The sequence below is a fragment of the Amphibalanus amphitrite genome, unplaced genomic scaffold (assembly GCF_019059575.1).
Source record: "Amphibalanus amphitrite isolate SeventyFive unplaced genomic scaffold, NRLGWU_Aamphi_draft 000028F_arrow, whole genome shotgun sequence".
Lineage (NCBI taxonomy): Eukaryota > Metazoa > Arthropoda > Thecostraca > Balanomorpha > Balanidae > Amphibalanus > Amphibalanus amphitrite.
Genome location: NW_024881524.1, coordinates 673144 through 700015, shown reverse-complemented (window position 1 = coordinate 700015; position 26872 = coordinate 673144). Strand labels below are relative to the sequence as shown.

Sequence of the window (26872 nt, the reverse complement as noted above, 5' to 3'; positions counted from 1 at the left end):
CCCTACCGTTCTCATAGTAGTCACCATACGGCCTCTCGCCGCAGCCGTTACAAACGTCGGAGTTATTGACGACACATTTCACGATCACAGATGGCACCACCTCGATCTTCCCGCCAAAGCTGTGCTGCTTGCGCAGCTCCCGTCTTATAATGCACCCCTCCGGGTGGTATGTGCCGACCCCTGGAGTGCACGGGTCCTTGGCACGCCGCGGCTCGTGGAACCTATCGGACGCTCGACCGAACGGTGCCATTCTGACGCTGGGTGGGGCTGAGTGGGCGCGAGGAGGCTGCACTGGCCTCAGGTTAGCCCAGAGATCGGCCTGGTACCGACCCGGGGACGGTGCCCGCCGTCTCTCGGCCTTCAGCAGTCGCGGCTCCGTGCTGGCGCCGAACATGACGCCGCGTCGGCTGCGGGGCCTCCGGTCCAGCTGGTGGGTGAAGCTGGTTCGCTGCTCGGTCACATATCGTCCCGGTCCGAGCTGAGGCCAACTGTCCCGGTGGAGGAGCAGGCCGAGACGAGATGCCGGCGCCGCGGAGGGCAGCGTGGGGAGCAGTTTTCGCTCCTGCGTCGATCCGAACACGAGCTTCGGGTTTGATGGTTTGTAGAGATCCAGTTCTCTTAATATTTCCATTATTCGATCAGGTGTGATGAAGTTGAGGCTCAGCTGCAGAGCAACGATCAAAATGTTCGGTGCGGGCTTCACCTCACAGAAATTGATCGACGGAAATGACAGAGAACGACCAGCGACAATGGATGGCTTCGTCTACGAGGAATTTTCTCGCTTCCAACATAACCTGCCGTTCCGTTCGGCCGGACTGCCTAGACCGCCTAGTGCCTTGCATCATATGCATGGGCTTGAGCCGTTTGATCAATATTCCATCCCAAATCCTGATATTTGCACTGCTGGTCCGTGCATGTGCATGCCTGAAAAGTGCACATATATTGAGACTTTAAAAAATATGGTATTATTTGATTTTATGTTTTAATACTCTATGTTTTGTTTTTGAAAGTATAAAACCTTGCACCTACTCGTTATTGACCTGTGGTGGACAGAAATTAAAGTTACAGCTCAATAATATAATTTTGTGGTCTGCTTTCTCTCCTTAGCATAAAGCTGGCATAAAGCAAGTTATATTTCTTCTCAGTATATCTTTTTGATCATGCGGTCAAACATTCACATTTGTTTTCAAAATATATTTTCGTCAAAAATTGTTAGCTACAACCGAAAATAACGAATGAAGAGTAGTTCAAATGCTGTTTTAAACAGCTGACGTCATTTGTACTGAATTTATATACTTCTCGTTCCAATGACCTTGGAATACTTGACGCGTTGTCAGTTGACATTTGAGGTCCGCGGAGGTGTAGTGTGCGCGCCGTGCTCTCTGTGCCTTGATTCGCGAAAAGTGGAATGGTTTGCGAACAGATTGATGAGGCAAATTATTTTATGTCAATTTGATCTTGATTGATACACTTGTGTTTATTTTATCGGAAACATCTTTTTCATATAGGAGCAAAGTTCGTCAAGTTTTACTCCAACCTGTTGACCGGCCGTCGAACTTCATTTTGAATTCAAATTTGTCTTGGAATTCACTGCACTGAGGTATGTCACAAAGCTTGAATTTTTGTCCATTTAATGTTATATCGATTGCAGCCACTATATCAATTGCTTACTCTTGTTCGTGGTATGGCTGTGTCTTAAAATTAAATGCCATATAAAATTTGAATTGTGACAGATGCTTCAAAGTCAAATGGTGGTAGCTGCCAACAAAAGCAACAAGCCTCATCATCTGGGGCTGATCTAGGTTTACAAATTTGCACCATCCCATATCAACCTGGCTGGAACTTCACACCACCCAGCGGCCAGCACCAAGCAAGATATAATTTATACAAAAAAAAATCAGCACTTGCTGAATTTATAAACACATTCCATGAAGTATGAACCCATGTCAGCCTCCTCTGGATACCTCAACCTACACCATTCTTCTCTTTGCTTGATTGATGTGTTTTCTTTCGCAGGCGAGACGTACCTGGTCGGTGACCCAGGTACCTATTAAGATTTGGAGATTCTCCTTACCCTGAGGGAGCTGTTGGGAGTTGCCACTGGTCAGAGGTTGTCCTGCCACCATGTCGATGCACAGTGATGAGAATGCTCTGGCGCCCACCTCGGACTCGTTCTGGGAGCCGGGCAACTACAAACGCACCACCAAACGCACTGAGGATGGCTTCAAGCTCTGTGATGACCTCATGAAGCTGGTCCAGGAGCGTGCTGAGATCGAGAAAGGATATGCCAAGAGCCTCAAGTCCTGGAGCAAGAAGTGGAATGACCTTATTGAGAAAGGTGAGAACTTGAAACAACTTTTAAAGCCATAGCCATGCAAGTGTCTCTAGGAAATACGGCACAAGGTCTCAGGGCTGGAGAGGGTTCTTCTAAACAGAAAAGGGTGAAACTCTTGCCTACCATGCTGTATCCTGCACGTTTTTTAGCAATTAAAAAAATAACTTAATTATTTATTGCTAAAACGTATTTTCTCCCGTGCCATGTCTGACCTTATCGGCCACTGTAACTGAATCAGGGATCCCGTGCACACATAACTACACCATCCGCCCATCGGCCAGGTCCGGAATACGGCACCACCGAGGCCGCGTGGAAGGGCTCGCTGGTCGAGGCCGAACAGCGCTGCGAGCTGCACCTCAAGGTGCGCGACAACCTGATGAACGAGGTGCACGCGCGCGTCCGCCAGTGGCAGAAGGAGAACTTCCACAAGGTGGGTGCCCGGATCCGAGAGGTCGGGCGGGAGTGGAGGTAGTGTTGTCACTAAGTTGGGTAGAGTGTGGGTTGGGTAAGTATCAATTGACGTGTTGTTGGATGACAAGAGCTGATTTATAGTTCTATAGAACAGTACTGGGTAGAACAGTACAGGCATGCTATCAGTAACCATTCGTTGACGATTGACGAGCGCGTGAGATGCGTTGTCTTCGCCTACTCGCCATGCCTTCCGTTAAAAAGACACTGGACTCCGGAGTCGGGAATGCTGGCAGTTTACGGTGACATGTGAGACCCCGTTTCGGCTACTGCCGCCTATTATATGCCAAAAGTTGACCTTGATCGATTAAGATTCTGGTCACGCAAAATGTTGTTTTCCAAGTCCCCCGTCACTCCACGGTTGTGCTACCGCATGAAATATCCGGCATGTTTTATGAAGCTAGTTTTTCATTTATGACACGATCCATAGTTACTTGGTAAGGTTCGGGTTCATCTCCCACAGAGCGACCCCCCCCCCCCCCCCCCGGTGTGCGGAAAGTCCTCCTCGATGCTCCGTCCTCATTGCTTCCGTCCCGTGCGTATCTCGCTCTCCGATAGCCGCCGGTCGCGGTACGTTTACGGCCGCTCCTCATAGCCTCACATTCCTGCGTGCACATTCCTGTCAGCGATTGTGTAGGCGGCACACCGCGGACCGACCGACCTGTCATCGTGACCCGGAGCTGACGGCTCTGACGTGGCCGCCGACCGGCTCGGGACGGGCGCACCGGGCCGCTATCACGGGCGCAGATAGGGCGTCTCTGCGACCGGACCGCGCCGGCGGAAACTCGGCCAACTGAGATCACGGCGCGGCGCGGATCTGCCGGCCGAGCCAGCCATGATCTGGAGCAGATAGGAGTCTGTCCTGTGGGCGCGGGATGGGATGGGGTGAGAGTTCAGAGTACCGGACAGTGATACATTGACATCACTTGTCAGCGGCCGTCCCGCGGCAGCCGGCGTCGGTCATACAGCGCTCACCGGCTGGGTAGGGTCGTGGCAATGATCGGACTCAGCCAACTACCTGTCCATGAGGGTCTGGTCTAATTCAAGGATGGGTCTGACGTCTGTGAATATTCATGCCTTCTGATGCTAAAACTTTATCTAAATCTAAAAACTCTATCTCTATCTGATGCTAAATTCTATCACCTTTTTCTACTGACACTATATCCAGTGTCCGCCCCTAGTTTCACCGAGGCACCTAGTTCCTGGCAGGAGAATGAGATGCATGACGTTGGGTTTTACCGACGATTCACATGAGAGAATCCATGGGTGTCTGAAACAAACTCATGATTACTCATACTAGTTTCCAAGTACCTACCCAATAATTCAGGTCGAATTCATAATCACTGGTGTATCTCTTCTCATCTCCTGTCCTCAGTCTTGGCACACTGTGGCTGGGACAAACTTGATGGACCGCATCTTTTCAATATTTGTAGTGCGTGAATTGCTGCTTATGTTTTCCGGTGCGTGCGCAGGAGCACGCGTCCCGGGTCCGCTGGGCGGCACTGATTACATAGAGGTGCCATTCAGGAGGATTCGTCTGTCCCGTCGTACGGTATCATTGGATTTATCCTGGGAGAATCGCCGCGCCGCCTTCCCGGAGGCTACCGCTAGGCGTGAGAAACTGGCGGTGACCTCACATTTTGTCGCTGGAAATTGGTATTCACGCAGTGAACTGTGCTTCCGTAGTGTCTTCAATTTATTTGTCCCGCTCCTGGAAAACTGTGAGCTATGGGTGGCTAGTGCATGGTTCCTGTCTTAGACGGTCACGCATAAATTTACCCAATAATCGGCGCTCAGAGCTAACAAGAAGCTGTAAGGGTTCCCCTTAACCCGTCATCACTGGACCGGTGGCATTTTTCCTTCAACTCGTGGGGCAGGCTGCCTCTCTCTCCACCTACTCAGCCGGGAGCATTTCTCCCTCTCTCTGCATAGGTCGTCTCCATCGCGAGTCTTTGCAACGGAACCGATGACATCTATACTGCACGGCTCACTCTGCCCCTCTCCCAAGAAGCCAGTAGTGTCTCCGCCCACCACGGGCTCGGTAGCGGGCTGGTCCGTCTCCCGCCGGCCGCCGCTCGGCTCCTGCCGGCGTGGGAGTGCGCTCGGCGGCGGACCGACCGACCGCCGCGCCGGCTGGGTTCCGCTCGGCCGACGGCGCCGGCTGCCGCGCCGCCACCTTCGAAGGTCATTCGCCGGCCGGCGGCAGCCGCGCTGTTTGCCAGCCACTCGAGCCGCCGCCGCCACCGCGGGAGGACAATCGCTGATGACCGCCTTACATGCGCGCTGGTGTGCGTGTTTGACTATCGTCCCCCTCCCCTCCCCTCCCTCCCTCACCCACTCGGCAGCGGAGGCGCGCGTGGGATGCCGCCCGGCCCGCTCGGTCACAGGGTCAGAGGCCGCGCGGCACGTATCGGCGGCCGGTGCGGTAGCGGTTCGGATGCCGCCCCACCGTCACCGCTGGAGCTGCGGTCTATTGTCCGGCGCGGTGTTACAGATTGTGGCGCAGTTCCTGGGTCCGCCCCAGGGCGTGTTGAGAACGGACCGACCGCGGCTCTGAGCTCGCCGTTAGAGTGGTGGGGATTCCGGCTAGGTGTCGAGGGCTTAACCTCTCTGAGCCAATGTCCTGTCAGTTTAGTCATGCTTTCCGGTCAGTCAGTTTCAGATTAAACCGTGAAATAGGATTACATCGACGATTCATCATAGGCTATTTTATTGCCTATGGATATGGGGCTAATAAACCTCGATTGGGTTATGAAGTGCCTCCTGGAACTCCCAGTCAGGACCTCGAGTCGTGGGTTGTGCTAAATCTGTACAGCCAGGGCCATGCATTGAGGTCTTTCCGTGCCCATGCCGCTAGTCCTCCCCCTTATTGACTGGGACCATCTCGACGAGCAATCCTTCGCCGCCGTGTGATGACGGTGTGCCGTGAGCCGCCCTAGCCGCTGCGTCGGCCCTGTATCGGTCTATCAGGGCCTGTGGGCCCCCTGCCGGTCTGCCCGCCCCGCCCAGCGCTGACACAGCTTCAGATAGCGCCGGCTCGAGACGAGGTGGGGCGTCGGCACATGAGCGGCACTCTACGCCAGACATGTAGAAGCTGCTGCGCCACTGCCTTCTGCGGTCGACACAGCTTCTGCGAGGAATGTGTGTTAGTTCGGCTTGAGACTCGGTCTTTAAGCTGGGTTACGAGTATGCTGGTGCGAGCGAGTGGCATTTCAGCGATTTATAATCGCTGTAATAAATAGCTTTACTTGAATTTGATGAATTGACAATCGCTCGAAAGTCAATTGTTTAAATGGACGATCGCTAAAATGTGTCGCTCAAACGCGTTTACTCCAATGATGCCCAGGTGCTGCAAAGCCGAGTCATGCAGCTGAGGCTGCGGTCACTTCTCCGAGCCACCCACGGGTCGGGGGTCTGTAGATCATCAGCAATCGGTGATGCAATGCCGGCTGAATTCCGCGCCCAGAAAGGTCAATAGGCCATTGACCGGTGACACGGATGGAGTGTGGTGCGCAGAGACGTCGGCTGCAGACCGACATACAGAATGCCGAGCGTTTTAAATACGTCTAGCAGTATTCGTGCGATGTTCCTTCCGCTCTTGGACTGCGGTCGGGCGAGGCGAAGGCCGCCACTGCCGCGGTAGTGATTTGTGAAGCCCCGCCGGTGGCGGTCGCCGGTAGGATCAGCTTGGTGCGCGGTCGGCTCACGGTTCTGCGCGGTCCGCCGCGCCGGTCTCCGCACTGCCGGGGCCCGGCCGATCGGTCTCGGTACCTGACGGGCTCCGACCCTCCCGTGGAGAGCTCTGATACCTCCGACGGCCGGCGGAGTCCCGACTGGGACGGGATGGCCGTCTTACCGCTCACCGTTCGGTGTAGGTCTGATACATACCGACAGACCCCGGTGGTATTCTGCACACCCGTGGCCGGTGGTTACCGACCGCGGCTGGGCGCTGTAACCGCCCCCGGCGCGGCGGGCCGGGCTGAGGGGAGAGAAGCAGGCGCCGCCGCCCGACTCTGCACCAATTGCCGGCTGCAGACGGGCGGTACCGCGCTCCGGGCCGGACCCAGCGACCCGGCCCGTCCGACAGTCCGACGGTCCGACAGTCCGACAGTCTGGCGGACTGCTTCCATTCGACGGACGGGTATTGCCGGAGGCTTCTGGTCCTTTATATTTTGCCGGCGTCAGCTCTGCGAATTGCTGAGATGACCCACTGATGCAGGTGGGCTGAGTGTTATATAGTTTCATGGCCGAAGAAGACGCAGTTTGTGGAACCGGTAGTTTTCAGCTTATCAAACATTTTTTTTGTGACTTATTGCGAATTCCAATAGCCAGATGACCTCCATCCGAGGTCGCCCCACACACTCCCACCACTTTTTTGACGTGTCTCTCATAAATTCCCCACCCCGTTGAGACCTTGGTGCCGCCCAGTCGGGTCTCACCCGTCGTTTCGCCGCTCCCCACCACCCAGTCTGTGGTCGCTCCGCCGCTCCACCACCCAGCCTGTGGTCGTTTTGCCGCTCCACCACCACCCAGTCTGTGCCGGTCATCGGTGGCGGCTCAACAGCTGATCAGACCGGCGCCGGTCTCCGTGATTTATGACTGCCCGGTGTCATGAGTCAGCCGGCAGGCGATGTGGCAAAAACTGAAGGTCGCCGCGGCCTTCCTGTGCCGACACCGGCTGTCGCCGACTCGGGGTCGGCCGGGGCACGCGACCCCGGCGGGAGAGCACGCGACCGCGACCGGGCGAACACGCGACCCAACCGGACCTGTTGGTAGTCCACGCCCTGTTCAGGGTAACGGGCCCCTTCGGCCGGACCAGGTCAGGTGACTAAGTCGATCAAGTTGGATTCTGGGTGCCCAAACTTTACACCCGGAGTGGTCTGATGTGAGAAACGAATGTAACGGCGACAACGGCTTGTCTTCCACTGGGGCGTTCCACGACAAATCGACAAGTGCCCTGCACCCTCATATTTTATTTTTTGCTTAAAATTGGTCTAATGGATTGTGATGGGCGGGGAAGCCAGCTGTGGCAAGGATTTTTTTCTTCGAACAACGGTTTCCGAGATATAGCCTCGGGCAATTCCTGGATGTCGCGCTGCAGCCCTATGTTTGGCGGCCTATAACTCAAAAACTATTGGTTTTCTACGATAAAAACTTTATATGGTTCAACTCACAATCAACCAACAAACATTTTGGTTATCTCGGATTTTCAGTTTTTGAAAATTTTGATCACGTGACCTTTTGACCTATTTTTCGAAGAGTGGCCTTGATATTTTCCCCACTGAAAGTTGCAATTTTGTCTGATGACGATTAAAGCCTTATCAATTGTCATTCATATGCGAAAATAAAAAAAGTGGATATCGCCCTGCGTTGACCTCAGGTCAGGTCATTTTTATGACCTGTACATTATTACGAGCGGGAGCGACAGCGAGATCTCGAGAATAAAGCAAGATAGAGACAAGCGGTAAACGGTGCAGGGTACAAATGGATAAGGTCTATAATTTTTACTGAGGTCATTTTCAGGTCAGGTCAAAGATGACGTCACAGGAGCAAAAAGGAAGTCAAAATTGCGGCACTACATATATATGAAGTTTTTCTCGAATAACTTTCAAGGTATCTCAGCTAGGAACAAACTAATATCACCATCGTGAGCCTCTCGTCGATCCGCATCGAAACATATGTATGTTGACCTCGAAAGGTCGAAAGGTCAAAAGTTCACCTTAGGTCACGTGACCTAAGGTCAACTTTTGACCCTTCGACCTTTCGAGGTCAACATACATATGTTTCGATGCGGATCGACGAGAGGATCACGATGGTGCTATTAGTTTGTTCCTAGCTGGGATACCTTGAAAGTTATTCGAGAAAAACTTCATATATGTAGTGCCGCAATTTTAACTTCCTTTTTGCTCCTGTGACGTCATCTTTGACCTGACCTGAAAATGACCTCAGTAAAAATCATAGACCTTATCCGTGTGTACCCTGCACCGTTTACCGCTTGTCGCTATCTTGCTTTATTCTCGAGATCTCGCTGTCGCTCCCGCTCGTCACGTGACCTAAGGTCAACTTTTGACCTTTCGACCTTTCGAGGTTAACATACATATAATTCGATGCGGATCGACGAGAGGATCACAATGGTGCTATTAGTTTGTTCCTAGCTGGGATACCTTGAAAGTTATTCTAGAAAAACTTCATATATTTGTAGTGCCGCAATTTTGACTTCCTTTTTGCTCCTGTGACGTCATCTTTGACCTGACCTGAAAATGACCTCAGTAAAAATTATAGACCTTATCCATTTGTACCCTGCACCGTTTACCGCTTGTCGCTATCTTGCTTTATTCTCGAGATCTCGCTGTCGCTCCCGCTCGTAATAATGGACAGGTCCTGAAAATGACCTGACCTGAGGTCAACGCAGGGCGATATCCACTTTTTTTATTTTTGCATATGAATGACAATTGATAAGGCTTTAATCGTCATCAGACAAAATTGCAACTTTCAGTGGGGAAAATTTTAAGGTCACTCTTCGAAAAATAGGTCAAAAGGTCACGTGATCAAAATTTTCCAAAATTGAAAATCCGAGATAGCCAAAATGTTTGATGGCTGATTGTGAGTTGAACCATATAAAGTTTTTATCGTAGAAAACCAATAGTTTCTGGGTTATAGGCCGCCAAACATAGGGCTGCAGCGCGACCTGCTGGAATTGCCCGAGGCTATATCTCGGAAACCGTTGTTCGAAGAAAAAAATCCTTGCCACAGCTGGCTTCCCCGCCCATCACAACCCCTTACACCAGTTTTCAACGAAAAATAAAATATGAGGGTGCAAATTTAATTTTTTATTTGTCGATTTGTCGTGGAACGCCCCCACTGTCAGTGGCCTGTGGCTAGCGCTACGAATGATTAGCAATAGCCAGTGTGTGGTCAGCAATATCCGATGTCAGCGGTCAGCAGTGGCCGCCACCGGTGATCAGCGGTCGCGGCTGTCAGTCACCAGTATCCACTGTCAATGGTCAGAGCCAGTCGCCGTTTTGAATTGTCAGCGGTCGCCGCTGCGGTGAGGCCGGTGCTGTAGGAATGTTTGGCATTCACCCGACCACCCAGGCCCCCGGCCTTCGGACACTGACCGGCTGACCGAGGCAAGCTTTGACCAGTGACGTCAGCAGTCCATATTAAACGTCACTGGACCGCAGCTGCGACACCTGTGCGGGCTGACCTTGTCTCTAGACATAACATTAACACTAGCAGGTGCAGGGTGCGAGCCCTCTACGATGACTCACAGCAGTAGGCCCCCCTCCTCCAGACCAGACTTTGTCGGTATCACCCGTGGGTGACCAGTAAGCGTGACGGCCCCTGGCCCTGCCCCCGGCCGTGGCCAGTGAGGCGTGGCACGGTATTGGCCCATGGTGTGGTCCGAGCCCGCGGCTGGGAGCCACCGCCCGGGATGGGCCGGGCTCGATCTCCGGGCAGGACCGGTCTGACTCCATCGACGGTGCCTCCCGGTCGGTCTGAGACGAGGCGAGGTCAGAGTAGACAGGGCAAGGTTTATTGGACTATTACTGGCCAGGGTAAAACCGCCGTGATGGTTTCTTTGCCACCGGTCTAAAGGTTGTGGCAGAATCGTAACCTCTCTGTTACCAATCGGAAGGCATAACATGGTCAACCTGTCCGGCTGGTTAGTAGACGTAAGACATGATATTATGGCCAGACTGTCTGTCACCTGCCAGTACTAACGCTTGTCAGGTTCGATCCGCCTGTGACCGGTCAGTAGGCAGTAGGCACGTTAGCTCCGTCGGCCCGTCTGTCGCCACTGCGGCGGCCGCTGACGCCACCCCTTTGACTTCATTATATTCAGCTCATCGGGACAACAGGCGGCCAATGAAGTCAGGCTCACATGTGCAGCATGCATAAGCTTTTCGAATGGGATCGGAGCACAGGACCAGGCAAGGCACGTCGGGGCGCCCTCTGTAACCCTTGTGGACGTGAAATGAGCATCAGCCAATCAAGTCCGTGAAAGTTGATGCTTACGCATAAGCTAATCAATGGCCAGGAATGGCTGTTACTAAAACTGCTGTAGTTATCAATACAAAATGTTGACCTTGGCATTCTGTCAGTCGTATGTTTTGGAGGGCAAAACTGTCCGTGCTGCCGCGGGCTGTCACATCACATGAATGGCTTAGGCCGGGTCCCATGGTGTTGCTGCGCCCTTGTATCCGCACAATTCAGCAGCCGTGTGCGTTGTGTCGCGCGCTCTGGCCACCTCCACGCGGTGCTGACTGCTGATGTATTTCCCGTCAGGCGAGCTGCAGTGACCCATTTCTGTCGGTGGTAGCCCAGCGTTCATTTTTCATGGTCACGACCGTTTAAAAATCGTGACTGTCCACCCGACGGCACGCTCCCGCCCTCCAGCCGTCTGTGAGAGCTACACTGCTCTGTGCTCAGAGATTTCGGGTACCTATGTTGGTTGACTGGAGTCTGGACGAGGGTTTCGATGACGGTCAGGATGCCGTCGATGATACTTCAGCTACACGCAGTTGTAGAACTGCCACTGCTGCAGTTGCAGTCAGTTGCCGGTAGGTCGTGTCTTGCACAGCTCGTGATAAAGTTTTGAAAGTCTCGGAAGGCCCGTTGAGCCTGTATCTGATTACTGGGGCAGGTGGCTGGTTGATAAACCTTGCTAGTCAATAGTAATTTCATGTAAGTAAGCTGTGTATACGGTATGTTGCTACGTCTTGACCGTGCAGTACGTCTTGACGGCGGCTGCCGTGCCCCACTGTTGCGGTGTCGTGTTTCGGACAGAGTTGCGACATCGGGGCGTCTCGGGACGCTGTTTGTGACCGCTCGTCTGTCCGCGAATTCGATCAGCCGGCCCCTCGGCACGGTACAACGCTGACCGTGCAGCGCAGAGGCGCGTCTGTCTGCGCCCGAACGGCGGCTCGTCGACCCTGGTTGCACCGAGTAACTTGGCGGAAAACTCGGCAATGGAAGTCGAACTAATGAGTAATAAACAGCCATGACAAGTGGAACTTAAGATTTGATAAGAAGTCAGCGTTAGTTTGATGGGAATAATATGTCACCAACGCTGTGTTGTGTCTGCTCCCGTGCCTATTGAACTACGAGCCAGTGTCGGACAGGTGAATCTGAATAACGGTCACACCATCGTCCGTCAGATTCTGGAACAGCAGCGATACAATGGCCTCATTTACATGCCAGGAGCCAGGAAATAATTCCGGACATGCGTTATGCGGACAACTTCTACTAATTCAAATGTTTTTACTCTGCTCCGTAAAATGAATGCATGAGCGACCATTCCCTTGCTCACTTGTGCAATGATTCATTAACTTTGGGTAACTCGGAGTGACAGTTTCAGTTGTCCAACATTCATGGACCGCCTATCTTATGTCCGCCGTTAGTCCTCCGTCCAGCCCAACTGATTGGGAGCCAGGTGCGGCGCGTCTGGCCGGTCGGTCCGCGGTGCCGCTCTGAGACGGACCATCCGCCCGCCGGGACCGGTGGTCCATCTGTGCGCTCCGTGACGGTCCGTGGCGGTCCGCTCTGACCGTGACGTGATGCCGGCCAGGAGCCGGGAGTCTGTCCGTCGGTCTCTAACGCTCAGCAGCTCGGCGGGCCGTGGTGCGCGCTCCCGCGGCGCCTGGTGGCGGCCCGCGTTGTTGTTTTGATGGGTTTTGTACCGGCCGGGTCGACCGAACGGCGAACGGCAGTCAGCCGCGCTCCAGCCAGATAATTACAGAGGACGGCTAACAAATGGGCTGGCTCCGTATCCCAGACACCGTCACTGGTGGGCGGCTTCGGAGGAGGCCGAGCAACGGCGCGCGTCCGCTGGACGCAGTTTGGGTGATGGAGGGCACATGTGGTTGGGATACTTGGCAGGAGAAGCGGAAAGGATAGGTACGCTGGTTACGTGACTTATCGAATGTCGATATAACGCGATTACGTGACTTGTTAGTGGAGAGGGAATAGACGTTTGTTTTTGTGTCGGCGCTCATCATAACGTTTCATAATAAAACTTACATTTTGTGTGTCTTGAGCAGTGAACGTCATTATAAAACTCGCTTACAGCTGTTTGTTTATAAAATTAGTCACTTATTAGTCCATAAAATGTCATCACAAGCCTGTTTTCTGTCAGTCTGTCGCTGTTGCCGTCACTGATGCCTCCCGTATCTCCGTTTCCGCAGACGATGATGCAGTCCTTCAAGGAGAAGAAGGACCTGGACGACGCCTTCAAGAAGGCGCAGAAGAGCTGGCAGAAGCTGCTGGATAAGGTGAGTATCTGTTCGTCGACCTCCGCTCCCGCCACCGATGCGTGTCTGCGGTCGGCAGTCCTGCGGTCTCTCCGATCCCATATCAGAAAACTACAATGGCACGTTACAGCTCTGAGCCCGCTACCCAACCGTCTCGGCCGCGGCGCCTGGGAGCCCAAACCGCTGTGCAGAGACCGCATCCGAACCTGCTCGGCAGCGGAAGTGTTGGAGGCCCGAACCGCTGCCGGCGCGAGGCGCCATCAGGGTACAATGACCATGAGGGCACTGGCACGGTGCGTCTCCGTAAGAAGTCTACGGAGATGTCAGTGCGTCTCCGTAAGAGCGAGAGACGGCAGTGCGGTCGAGTTTGACGGGCTGTGACTTGGGCGTGACTCGGACAGGTCTTGACTAGGTCAATGACTTGGTTCATTACCCTGTCCGTGGCCCGCCCATTGACTTTGCTTTTGTCCGTAACTGGTCTACAACGCTGTCCGTGCCTTAGTCCGTGATTCTGTCCGTGACTGGGCCGCACAGCTCGATCACGACCGGACGGGAACACTGACGGCCGGTAGCGCTGTCGAGCAATTAGCCGACACTCAGTGGCACCGCCGAGTGAGACTCAGCACTAATTAGGGCGTAATATGCATCGTTCCAGCTGTCATGCAATCTCTACCTTCCCAGCACAGTCGCAGAAATCTAGGGCTCCGGTAATTAACACTTTATGCTGAGTGGTATCACTTCACATGTGCGTATTTTTGGTTCGTGAAGGAGCTCATTGTGCTCGTTGTGCACAACCCAAGCAGCATATTTGCTCTAGAATGCTCTCACAAGTTGTTGGGTTCCGGTTTATGTAAAAATTTGTCGTTGCTTTGTCGCCGTTCCATCGCGTGGCATGAGCTTGGACCGGGCGCTCAGGGCTCGCTAACGGTTTGTACAAACTAGAAATTATAACGTCCAGTCACGACCTGCACCTCACACAGCCAAATCGGCGCGCTGGAGAACGCTGCTGGCCCTCAGAGAACACCAGTGATCGTCGGAGAACGTCGCTGATCGACACAGAACGCCAACGATATTCGTGTATTCCTGTCGATTTGGCGGTATTCCATCATCCCCCGGGCCCTCAATCAAACGCGTCCGACCCGATACTACGGCCTGCGGCTTTTTCTACAAGCCATCTATCATTTCGGCGCCTGACTCGGGCGCGATTACTGGCACCTTACACTGCTACTCATGGTGCCGCCTGTATGTATGGGACTGTGTGTGCAGGTTGTGGCTGCTCGCCCGTCGCGCTGGCAAAGCTATGTATTGAGCGGTCGAGATGTGGCTTTGTATAGATTGTGCTCGTCAATTTCCGGAGCACTCCGTCATTGGGGATCAATTTTCCACCCGGCCACATCTGCAGTAAACAGCGTCACAGTGCCGCTGCCGTGCCCAATGCATCCGTTACTCGTCCACAAGTCCCGCTCGGTGTGGTGACTCACTCGGTGCCTACTCGTCTCACTGACAGAAGAGGGTCGGTGGCCGGCCGGGTGACGAGCAGATGACCTTTGGTGTGGCGGGTCAACAAGGCAGCGACCTCGGTCGAAAGAGTGGAGCTTATCTGTTTATCTGTTCAATATTGCGGTGGTGCTGAGATCAATGCAAACATTGCAACAGGTGAAGGGTGTCCCGAGTGTAAGGGCACCGAGAGTGGTGTCGAGAGGATATCGAGAGGGGTGCCACTGAGTGCCGTGGCCCCGAGAGGGTGTCCCTGATTGGAGGGTGCCGAGAGCGGTGCTCAGAGAGACGACTAAGATTGATGCTGCTGAGACTTGAGAGGTTGTCCCGCTCCCGAGTGTCAAGCTGTCGCCGATGACTGAGATACCGGCGGCTCAGGTTGTCCCAGATGCCAGCCCCGGCACGATTTGCGACGGGCGGTCCGCCGCCGCCGTCGCCGCCGCCGCCGCCGGAGTGAGTGACCGCGGCGCGCGGCCTCCTCACGCGCCGGGCCGCGGGCGGAGCCGGTCCCGGCCGCGGCCGGCCACCGCTGCTGACCCGTCCCGGCCCGGCGCGCCGGCCGGGGGCCGCTGTTTACGGTTGGACGACACGGCGCCGGCGTTGTCGGCTCGTAGGAATGTCAGACGGGTGGGCGGCACCTCCCCATGTGACGCCGGGCGGCTCCTCTCGGCAGGTGTCGCACTGTGGGCGTCTGTGAACGAGGGACGGGGGGACGGACCGAGTGAAGGTCTCAGTCCAGTTCATAGAGCAGGTGGCGGTGAGGCCCGCTACCAGTCCCGGCCGCACGTGGTCGCGGAGTCCCGGCCGGCCAGATGTGACCGCGACCTTGCCACGTGGCGCGACTCGCTTGCATAGAGAACATAGAAACTGGATGAGACCAACCCTTGCAGACAGGCAATGAGGCCAGCGATGTCTGCAGTCAGTGACCACATATTCGCCAGACCAGTTGACACCCTATGGTGTCGTGCCGCACGATGCCGTGGAGGGTAGACACGCGGCAGCCACCACATTCCCGGTACAGAGCTGCACCCTTGTCCGGCCTTGTCCGAAGGTGTGGCTCCTGTCGCGGTCGGTGTGGTATTCATGCAGTGTCCAGCCGATCAGCCGCATCGCGGTAGGACCGGCTTGCACGGGTCACTGCCCCCCCCCCCCCGCTCCCACCTACAGCCGCTGTCAGTTCCTAACCGCTATCGGAAGCTGTGGAGGTGGGCAACTATACGGCGCTTCTGCTGAGCAACCTGTTGTTCAGATAGCTCCCGTTTGTTTAACACACTGCAATGTTGGTTTGATGTCCTCTCTCGGAAACTGCCTTGCCGGATGTTTGAACGGCTGCTACCTTGTATGCAATATACCGTGATGTGTGCAATACCCGTGCAGAGCGGCAGTCGTGACCGCTGGATGCGTTCTGATTGCCTGAAGTGGGGCCCGATTGTCGATTGATCTGCGACGATTGACCGCATTGGCGGCTGGTTGGTCCTGATGCTGACGAAACGGCCGTTTGCCATTTCTAAACACATATTCGGCTATCCTAAAATGTTATCGTTTTCTCTTGACTCCTTACTTGTTATATGCACAAAAACTGCATGAACAGTAGCTTAGGGGACAATTTTTTCGTGACGTTCAAACATCGATGTCATGCTGTTCATTCACGTGTGGCTGGTTTGTTCATGCAACTCACTTCGCAATGATTGCGTTTACAGCGTGTCGACCACATTTCGCTGGGTTATTGTGTGTTCGCTGTCTGCTGTGCATTTATGATGCTGTAGTCTGAATGTATCTCTGAGTTTATGATGCACCCGCCTCTCTTCGTATACAGCCCCCTGATGTGGTATCGCTGTCAGTCCGACCAAAGCACAGTCTGTAGATAGTCCTGCCGGCAGTCTGCTGGATGTCATCCATCCCATCGCTGACTCCCGTGCGCTGTAGTAGCCCATACAACCCCGATCCGAATCTCACCAAACACCCGTCCGTGTTTCAGGTGAACAAGGCCAAGTCGGACTACCACGCGGCGTGCAAGGCGGAGAGGACGGCGCTGAACCAGGAGCGGTACGCGGCCAACGACAGCAGCTTGTCGGCAGAGGCGGTACGTACGCTACGGCCGGGTCTCTCTGAGCCGGGCTGCCACTGACTGCGAGAGCAGCGATGCTTGGGATGGAACTGGGACGCTCGACCCTTCCCTATGAGCCGCCCCTATGCTCCTCTACTCTGGCCGATTTTCTTTTCCCGTCTCTCCTACCTCTCTTGTCAACTCGTCCTTCCGTTTTTCCACCCGTCGTTATGCTGCTGAAACTGTTATCTCTTTCGTTCTGTCTGTCCTCCTTTCTTCCCTTCTTTTTTGCTTTGCCTGCCGGCTGCCTGTCCTTCGTAATTATGCAACCCTCCCTCCATCTGTTATCTTTGCCGTGCAATATATCCACTGCTCATGACAATCAGTTCGGAAGGTCACCACTCATTTCCACTTATATCGGGCACCGACTATCATTGCAGTAAAGTGATGACACATTTCACCTTCCGCCCATCCCTCTGATAGCTAATAGTCCTTTAAATCCACACGGGAAGGTCGCGAGCGTCGGTCCTCAGTGAAAAGCCGCCTCTATATCGACTATCTTTGCCGATACCGCACCTATATCGCTAGCGCTACACATGACAGCTCCGTGTCCATGACACACTTCACCAGATAGTGACACCATTGTGAGCTATCAAACTGACAGTAAATCACACCGCCTTATGCGGCGATCGCCAGATAGGGAATTTCGCAAATCCTGACGAGTGTTTGATAGGTTATCTGTAAATGGTCGACCGGTGTGTCGTGTTGACCTGACTGCGCGGCTCGGTGGGTCCTCCGCCGACCGCCGAGGTAGGTACGACCTCGCCAGTTCCGGCGCTCACTGCAGAGCGGCTGTCGAACCCTGCAGCGGCTCAGCGGCGGCGCACCAGCACCGTCACGTGCCGCCAGCGCACTCGGCCGGCCGGGTGGCGATTCACAATGGAGAATTAGCATACCGCGCACGGGATCAGCCGGGCGACGGCCCGGCGCCGGTGGGGTGGCCGGGTCGTACGAAGCTGGCAGCGGGAGCAATGGCTGGACCCTGCCCAGAGCTCCCACACGGACTACGTGGGCATTGGGCCCGAGCTGTGAACTGACCTTTGATTGTGAACTTACCTTTGGACTGTGAGCGGAACATTGATAGGCCTCTGGGTTTGCAGATTTTGACACTGACGGCGGAAATCCTAGACCGTGTCCATGACTAAATACAGCGGGTTTGTAACACATTTATGTGTTACAGCAGCATCAAACTTCCATCAGCCTTAGCCCCGGGTTATGGCGATGCAGCCTGGGTTGAAATGGGTGGTCATTTGTTACGGATGCGCACTCTGCAAAGTTTATTTGACCATCGGGCCGTTTTCCATATTCATAAAGCACCGTGCTGCAGCCTCCCCCACCTCCCTGTAGCCGTTTCAGTCGTATAGTATCGCTCCCGCCGCGCAGCGCGCACCTGAAAGCGTTCCGATGTCCTACACACTCCCCTCCCTGTCCGTTTTTGCATGTTGGTCACTGGTCCCCTCCCCACCCGCTGGGCTGGCCGTGGCGTGTGCCCTGCAGTAGCTCACAGCAGGCCCTTGCTAGCGTGCACAGACCGGCAATGGGATAATTCTCATCTGATGCTCGCTCTGTGTGACCGACATTAGTAGGGGCGCCGCCCGTCTTCAGTAGAGACGCCGTCCTCTTCGGTAGAGATGTCACCGCTTTCAGTAGAGATGCTACCGTCTTCGGGAGAAAAGTCAACTATGTTCAGTACTAATGCCGCCAGCTACTACTCCAAGTAGAGTTGCAGGTGTCTTCAGAACAGGAAGTGCCGTCTCAGTAGAGGTCCACCGGAGGTGCCGCCACGGTTTGGTGGAGGTATCGTCAATCTCAAGACAAAAGCTAGCGCCTAATAGACGTTCATAGGAGGGGACAGGGCGACGGTCCTTAGCCGGCGTTTCGGGTCACCGCCGCCGTTTGGTGTCTTGACCTGGCGCCGTTACAGAGAAAGATGCGTACAGCACTCCGCTGCTACGGACCGTGGAGCAAATGACCCCACTGCCATTGTGGCCGAATTGCTAAGGTGTTGTGTTGTATGAAGCTGTTGAGTGTTAATGGGAGTAATTTTGCAGTGTGTTTCTTGTCCAATTTTGCCTTGATTTACTGCTAATGACTCAACAAATATTTCGCTAATCTGTTTGACCTGAGCTGACTGGTTGCCTGGCATGACCTGCATCAGTCAACTCGTTTACTCCTCTCAGATGAAGCATCGGGGTGCCCTGCGCTGAACTATTTACGCCCCATTGCTGACCGGTGACCACAGTCCATCCCCTGTCTCTCCTCCAGCTGAAGAAACAGGGTGACCTGCGCTAACCTGTGCCAGCCCCATTACTGACCGCAGTCCTCCCCTTATATTTCCTGCAGCTGAAGAAGCAGCAGGAGCGCGTGCAGAAGGCGAAGGAGGACGTGACGCGCACCAAGGACCGCTACGAGATGGCGCTCAGAGACATCTCGGAGCAGAACCCGCGCTACATCGAGGACATGACACAGGTGTTCAACAAGTGCCAGGACAGGGAGGCCGAGCGGCTGCTCTTCTTCAAAGACACCATGTTCATCCTGCAGAAGTGTCTCAACATCTCGGCAGACCCCATGTGAGTGTTACGAGGAGAGGAGGAGTTACGGGCGCGAGAGGGAGGCGCCGGGCTGACAAAACGGTGGGTTTGGGTGTTGAGGCATCGTTAGCGGGTTCGTTCGTGTGTTTCGTGTGGCTGTTTTGGAGGTTTATTGGCACGTTATAGATTGTTTGATTGCTCTGGTATGCGGACTGGGAGTGAGTGGGCTGTAACGGTTATTGCTGCGGTTTTACTGAGTACGTGCCGCCCATACTAGTGATCATTTAATCAGCTGTTGGGCGAAACTAACGGTCTCCACCGAGCGGATACTCTGCAACAGCCATTGTTTATCCTGCGCTAAGAATGGAGAGTAGTCCAGCTTCCTCTTGTGCCTATTATTAGCTCATCTATCACATAACAATACCACTATTCACAGCTGGTGATCTGCGATTGCCCGTCATATTCGGCGATCGATTTATGGCCGAGTAACACTCAGTCATTTTGAACGGGCCCGACCGACGCCCGATAGTTGAACGCTGCGGTGTCACGGCTTACTCAGCCCGCGCGATACGGACGGTATATCACCCTTGTCGCTAGAGTCCTGATGTCCGGGTGTAAAGTCCACCGCTCTCTCTCCCTCCGCCCGTCCTTTCTGCTCCCTCCGAGAATAGAGTTAAGCTGCAGCACGCACGTGGGCATCCGGCTGCGATTTTAGCCTAATTTCGCGTTCTTTCTTCCTCACAGACTACCACAGATCTACCGCGAGTTCGAGCACACTATTGCCAACGCTGACAAGGAGAAGGACCTGCGCTGGTGGAGCAACAACCACGGCGTCAACATGCCCATGAACTGGCCGGCGTTCGAGGTAGGTCCCGCTGCTAGTCTCTGGTCGGCTGGACGCCCGCTCCTGGATGGCGGCGAGGCTAGCCCGACGGCCGACCGGCCCGCCCCCTGTATGCTCTGCCAGTGTATGTATCGGTCCGCCGCGGACGCGCTGACCCATAGGCATGCTGTCTGTACGCTCGGCCTGCTGCGCTCTGTGGATGAGGGCTGATTGAGGGAGGCGGCGGCACGGATGGGCTCGGCTGGACTTGTGAACGTTATGAAATTGCTCTTGATCAGACGGAGTATCTTATCTTCATGAATTCATGATAGTCTGTAAGGGTACCACCACTGTATAGCATACCATGCCTCCAGCCGCCAGCCCACCATGCCTCCGTCTCCCGCCGGCCCTGCTAGTGACACCGGCGGCGCCCGCTGTACTGAGACCGCCGCTCGTCCGGCCTCCGTGCCGCCCCGGTCCGACCCCCCGGCCGCCGTCCGGCCCCCCTCTGCCGCAGGAATACAGCGAGGAGTTCCGGGACATCGCCGCCGCCAAGAGCAAGAAGGGCCTGATCGCGGACGGCAACATCACGCTCATCAACCAGCGGACCGTCAGCGACGACCTGCCCGTACGAAAAAACTCTGGGGTCCCGATAGCACTGGCACTTCATCCCGGGCACATACTTTGCACCAACCCCTCACCTAACCCCGGGCACAAAGTCCCGCACCAGTCACAGCCCCTAACGCAAGACATTTACAGGGTGACACAAAAAAGCGGTCATCACCAAAATTCGAATAACTTCGGAAGTTTTATTTAGATCATCACCAAACTTCGGCCACTTTAGGTCACACCTATGTAGCAGACATCCACCAAGTTTCAAGTCTTCACTACGAATACTTTTAGTACAGTGTGTGTTTTACGGACGCTCCACAATGTGCTCCAGGTGAGCGTCCCGGCGCTGCAGGGCGTAGGCACACCTGCATCCGGCGGGCAAAGTTGCCGATAACCCGATAAGAATAACGTTTCAGGGGTAGCACACCCCCTGAGCACTGTCTCCAGAGGCCATTGCACTCTGTTAACCCGCGAGTTGCTGGGGGGGGGGGGGCGTTAAACGCCCCCACTTTTTTCGCCGGGCCATAGCATAAAAACGGCGCGCCGCAGGCGCGCCAAATTTTAAGTACCTGTAGGGAATTGATTGAAGTTTATTGTGTCAAAGTTTCAAAAAAATCGGTCGGAAAATTTTTGAGATATCCAGGTTTTAGTGACGTCATGATTTCTGAGTTTTCGACCAAAAACGGCATATGTTCAAAAAATAATATAAAATCACACAATAGACATATAGACATGCCGTAAACGCCATTAGACTGCCAATACCATGAAGAATCAAATGGCTATCTTCGATTATTGATTATCGTTCCGCATTTTCCAAAATCTTGAACTGAATCTTGGCAATTTCTCGTGACTACTTCACGACCGTGATACATGAATTTCTTAAATTGAACTTTTTTAGCCAAACACGTACACATATGATAGAATGAATGTCACCACCGTGTTCTACGCCCCAAATTACCCATAAAACATGTGTCACAGGCTGCGAATATCAGTTTTTATTTTCGGGGAAATGTGCCTGCCTGGTTGACCTGACCTTGACCCTGACCTATGCTTGACTGACCCCTGCATGGAGCTGACACTCTTGTAGGCCTTATATGATGGATTGTGCACCGTTTTGACAGAGTTTATGACGAGAGGCGCCCATTGCGAAGTCCTGAAGTCCATGCTACTGAAAGCCCGATTTCAGGTGTTTGACCTGACCTTGACCTGACCTGTGACCTCAAAATTCAACTTTAAAGTACTCATCTGAAGCGTCTCGTCGCGTTCTTTCGTTTGCCGCCTCGTGCGTTTCGCTGCGCCTATTGGTTCTCGAGTTATCGGCTGGGGGCGTTTAACGCCCCCCCCCCCCCCCAGCAAACGGTGGGTGGCGAAATACCCCAGCAACTGCCGGGTTAAGTGCACAGCCATCGGGTTATCGACAACTTTGCCCGCCGGATGCAAGTGTGCCTACGCCCTGCAGCACCGTGGCGCTCACCTGGAGCACATTGTGGAGCGTCAGTAAAACACACACTGTACTAAAAGTATTCGTAGTGAAGACTTGAAACTTGGTGGATGTATGCTACATAGGTGTGACCTTAAGTGGCCGAAGTTTGGTGATGATCTGAATAAAACTTCCGAAGTTATTCGAAATTTGGTGATGACCGTTTTTTTTGTGTCACCCTGTAGTACGATATTTGACCCTATCAACAAACGCATGACACCCACACCAGCCCCGACCACGCCCTGGCACCAAATTTCGGCCCATAACACCCGGCACAGGCCTACATTAGCTAACACTGATCCCCAGCACCAACTCTGCACCAATCCGGCACCTAATGGCATCGCTCTCTGGGATTTACTAGTCTTTGTGTTCCTCTTGACATTGGTCGCCCACTTTTATTTTTCTCTTATTTGTGGGACTGCATGCGTCTTTCACTCATTTCTCTATTCAATTTTACCCACTGCCTTATCAGTCATTTAACCCATTCTGTCCATTTATTTTGTTCCCGCTATCACGCCGTTTCACTTATACTGCGCTTTTTTCTCTCTCATTGACCTCACGCCAATCTGGCACGCCAAACGCACTTTGTCCATCACTTACTCGTTTTTTATGTTTTATGATAGTTTTTAACTTCATGTGCTTTTTATTATTCAGCTCAGGTAAGTTTTGGCTAACAATTGCATGCTGCGACGTATTTAATCAAACAAGCATCTTGCTGCTAATTTTGTGCATTGGTCTTGCCAGAATTGCTTGATAATGCCGGCATAATTTGTTTGATCTGCTGAGTAATTACTTGCGCTCGCTGACTGCAGACTGACAAACAGTCAACACACGAGGATGTCAGCTGAGTGACGCCGCGGCGCCAGGGTGGATGGAGACACCGCTCGTAGCCTCACCGGAGCCGTTGGTCTAGCCGCGCTTCCGGTATGGAAACTGAAATTCTTCAAATTCGATGATGCTGAAAAGGATTGTCCATTTGTCAATTGTGCAAGTCCAAGGGTTTACGAGCTTAATATTTCCTCATGAACGCAGCTATGCTTTGCTCTTACCAGGTCGTCACTACAAATGGTTTGCTGGGTCCTTACGACATTAAATATATGTCTCGAAGGACACTATGTTGAAAATTGTTAGCTTCTTCGCTGAAGTGAACGTAATATTGTCACATTGTTTACTCGTGTGGGACCCACCGATGCCTCACGTCGGGGTCTTACCCCTCGCTGAATCCGAGCGCCGGCTTGCAGACGGTCCACTCGAGGCAGGTATCGTAGCAGCACTTGTTGCTGCGGGGACAGTCGCCGTCGTGTGCGCAGGTGCGGGGGCGCTGCCGGGAGGGCGGGCACTGGGGGCGCACCGGGGGGCACCGTCCCGGGTGCACCACCGGCCGGTGGGCGCCCTGGTCGCCGCTGTGACAGCAGAAGAACCGGCCGTCAGAGGTGCGGCAGAAGTAGGTACACCGGCTGATATCCTGGTAGCAGGAGACGCCGACAGCCGCGAGCAGCAGCAACAGACACCAGCGCAGCATGGTCTGAGCTGAGCTGAGCTGAGCTGAGCTGATTTATCACACAGTCGGGGCTGTTTGACTTGGTCTGGTGGCTGGGTAGCGCACTGGTAGAGCACCTAGACACTGCTGAGTGCTGATGGTGTGCTGTGTTCTTATTTTATACTAGCTGGACGAGGAAGTCACCATTGGCCTCTGTTGTTACGATCACGGGCCGAATGTGCGCTGATCACGGAAGGCGATATTGAAGGCCGCGTGCTGCCTTGAGTTGTCATCGCTGCAAAATCAACACCTCACATCACACTACGCCTCGTATGCGTGGTTTATCAACAATTCTGCCTCGCGGCACCATTGGGCCAAGGTCTGCTTGAACCAGGCGTGTTGCATCGTTGGATGTCCTAATTATCAACCAGGGAACAGCGACCGTACTTGACAGCTGTCGTTCACTTTCGTGAAGAGCTAAGTCTTACCAAGAAATATGCGAAAGACGCATGCACGGAATTCTGTACCATGCTCACGAATTTATGGGCTCAACTACATCGTTTAGTCTTGATCAGTCGGCAATGATTTTTAACATTGTTTATTCTTGATCAATCTGTAAGGATTTTTTGTTCTCACACTACTATTGAATAGCCATGCTTGCATCTTGGTAGCAACCTTCCTGTCTTGCGCTCTTGAGTACCGCAACCCTATTTTGCCCCGACCTGACCCTGCCTTTCGGCCCTGGCAGGACTACAACCCGGCGACGCGCAACTCTAAGAAGCCGACGGGCCGGCAGACGAGCCAGACGGGTTCTTCGGACGGTCGGACAGGAACCAGCGACGCCGGCGCCAGCCGCAGCTCGCAGCACAGGTGAATTGACACGAGATCAGACGTGGCAGGGAGCTTTCTGTTTGTGGAAGGGTGGTAACGTAAACGCATAGATATACGGCCCCAGTGTCTGATTCGATTTTGAGCCCTGTAGTCATGGGCTCATGGCTGTTCTTATGACTTGTGCGCTGGTAGGGTGGCTGGTGCTGGTAATCAGGAGGTCTCTAGCGTTTAACATTTTCATTTGCATTATGGTGTCACGTTTTATCACACCTCTCTATTTATCCGTCTCCCCTGCCGACCGCTTTCTCCATATTCGATTGCTATAAAGTCTCTCTCCGTCTCTTTTGGGCTGTTGACGCTGTGCCAATGCCTGTCCGCTGTCTCCACATCTGACCTTTACCTCTGTGTCTCCCTCCAGTAACGGTAACGGTTTTGACGAGCCGGCCGGCGGCCCGTCCGAGTGGGACGAGTACTCGACCGACCTGGTGGACAGCGGCGAGCCGGGGGTGCCCGTGCGAGCCGTCTATGACTACGAGGGCGTCGAGGCCGACGAGCTCTCCTTCAAAGCCGGTGAGAGATACTGTGGATTGGAAGGGTGACGTGGTGGTTCGTAACTTCGTATCGTAGGCTACCTGTAAGTTTGTCTGCTGTTCATCTTTTGTGATAGTTGTAGAGTGTGTTCTTTGTGCATGCTTTGGTCGTCACTTTGTGCTTTTATCGGATCATAACGCATCTTAAAAAAATTACCGAATCAAGAGTTAACAAATCTTCATATCGGGACTTTTTAGGCTGTCGAATTATGATGGTACGGCTTTGTTGCGCGCCACTGGTAGCTGACGCGCCTGTGATATTACCATCGTTCTCCGAATATGACCGAGCTCTATCCGTCCGCAGGCGACACGTTCGACAAGCTGGAGGACGAGGACGAGCAGGGCTGGTGTAAGGGCCGCAAGGACGGCAAGGTGGGCCTCTACCCGGCCAACTACGTAGTGGCCAACTAGGCCGGCTGGGTGCGGAGTACAGCGCCACAGCGCAGTAAACTACAGCGCCGACCGCCGTGCCGCGTCGCCGCCCAGTGGTGACGGGCCCGCTGCAATCGCATGGCCAGCAGACTGACAGCTGTGACCCGGCGCGGAAGCCGAGAGACGACCGAAAGTTACGGTAGCCTAGAATGCCTAGCTAAGGCCGGATAATTCAGTGAAATCGTCAGGCCGGACCTGACGTCAGCTGTCAGCCGATAAGGCGTGGTTTACAGTGGCTCGATGATCGGTCAGTGGTGGCAGTGCAGTGTCGCTGTTCTTCCGGGTCCACAGCCCGTTCGCTGGACCTAAGAGGAAGCGTTCGTGGATGATGGCGATCGCGGTGACCGGGCCATCAAAGTGAAAGGGTCACACGAACGTGAAAGAGAGTGAGCGAGTGGGCAATACGAGGGCATTCCAACCGAGCTGGAGACGTGTGCAGTGGACTGCGTGTGTGCGTGTGCGGCGCAAAAGCCCGCAGAATGAGTAATGACTGAGGCGTCTACATTACTCCGTTGTGAGGAGCGGAGTTAGCGCGCCTGCCGGGCCGCCATACAGGCCCCCAGTGTATATTGCCCATGTCTTCCGCCTATGCCTGTTGCCAGTTTGTCACAATGGAACCCAGATCAATTGATAGAACACGATGATTATTTTGTGTATGTGTACGTATCGTCCTAACCTCTGCCGCCCCTTGTGCCTTCCATTATCCGACGAACGTCTATGTGTGTTTGAGAACCCACGTCCTGCCGATATATTATATTATATATATAGTAGTGAATGCGTCTACCGAATCCAGCCAGTGCCGTAGCTGTGCCTTTGCCGAGCGATGCGCGTCGGATGAGAGCGGGCCTTCTCTGCGGACCAGTGCCGTCCAGCGGCCTTTGATTGGGAACATTCCCGTTGTAATTCCAGCCAGTGGTGTATGTGTGTGTTGTTTGCGCTGCCCGTGTTGGTGTATGTCGTGTTACTGTTGTACGTGTTACGCTGTTACGGCCCCTGTTAAGGTGGACTCTCGGGCAGCTGAAGAGATCAACAGAGGCCGGCTGAACGGCCATTGTTACTGTGTCGTTAGCGTGTGTCCGATGGGCGCTGTCCCCGCCGCGGTCCGTGTATGTAGCCCGCAGGCGGCGCCATGATAGGCTACGTGTCACAAATCTGCCGATGGGGCCTGGCGCTGGAAGTGGCGACCCCTTCCACCGTGCTTTAATCGTCAGCGGCGTATCATTCCGAGGCGGTGAGAGAGTGATTGGTCGGTCTGCCGCCGGTCCTGGCCGGGCCGTGTCGGTCTGTCAGGGATTCAGCTACCGTGAAAGGTGCCTCAGAGGGCGCCGGTCGCACCCGGCAGCGGCGCCTCCGTAATATACAATTGACAGATGGTGACACAGACTTTGGAACAGAAGTGGAGGCTGCGTTCGCTTGCAAGTGTCCTCATCGCA

General features: G+C 54.1%; 2 protein-coding genes across 5 annotated transcripts; one reads left to right on the top strand and one right to left on the bottom strand.

Moving 5' to 3' along the window:
• Positions 1-1327: 1327 nt before the first annotated feature.
• Positions 1328-26816, top strand: LOC122365310 (protein kinase C and casein kinase substrate in neurons protein 2-like). 4 transcript variants are annotated; one of them, XM_043336439.1, is made up of 11 exons: positions 1328-1600; positions 2017-2338; positions 2617-2765; positions 12991-13077; positions 16532-16636; positions 19004-19230; positions 19936-20056; positions 20532-20642; positions 24335-24456; positions 24836-24987; positions 25312-26816. In XM_043336439.1, exons 2-11 carry the CDS (start codon positions 2125-2127, stop codon positions 25416-25418), a joined length of 1395 nt encoding a protein of 464 aa, XP_043192374.1. In that variant the 5' UTR covers positions 1328-1600; positions 2017-2124; the 3' UTR covers positions 25419-26816. The 4 variants fall into 4 exon arrangements, with proteins under 4 accessions (XP_043192374.1, XP_043192389.1, XP_043192381.1 ...); XM_043336446.1 differs by having other exon boundaries at positions 1336-1411; XM_043336454.1 differs by lacking the exon at positions 20532-20642 and having other exon boundaries at positions 1333-1600.
• LOC122365335 (whey acidic protein-like) lies at positions 22516-24236 on the bottom strand. The gene is made up of 2 exons (XM_043336473.1): positions 23318-24236; positions 22516-23064 (listed from the first exon to the last, which is right to left on the bottom strand). The coding sequence occupies exons 1-2, from the start codon at positions 23626-23628 to the stop codon at positions 23016-23018; spliced, it is 360 nt and encodes a 119-aa protein (XP_043192408.1). The 5' UTR covers positions 23629-24236; the 3' UTR covers positions 22516-23015.
• Positions 26817-26872: the final 56 nt, after the last annotated feature.

Coding starts and splice junctions, on each gene's coding strand:
- LOC122365310 (XM_043336439.1), top strand. CDS start 2,125: ATGTCGATGCACAGTGATGAGAATGCTCTGGCGCCCACCTCGGACTCG. Junction 2,339..2,616: donor GAATGACCTTATTGAGAAAG/GTGAGAACTTGA, acceptor CCCATCGGCCAG/GTCCGGAATACGGCACCACC. Junction 16,637..19,003: donor GCAGCTTGTCGGCAGAGGCG/GTACGTACGCTA, acceptor TATTTCCTGCAG/CTGAAGAAGCAGCAGGAGCG.
- LOC122365335 (XM_043336473.1), bottom strand. CDS start 23,628: ATGCTGCGCTGGTGTCTGTTGCTGCTGCTCGCGGCTGTCGGCGTCTCC. Junction 23,065..23,317: donor GCGCTCGGATTCAGCGAGGG/GTAAGACCCCGA, acceptor AATCCTTTTCAG/CATCATCGAATTTGAAGAAT.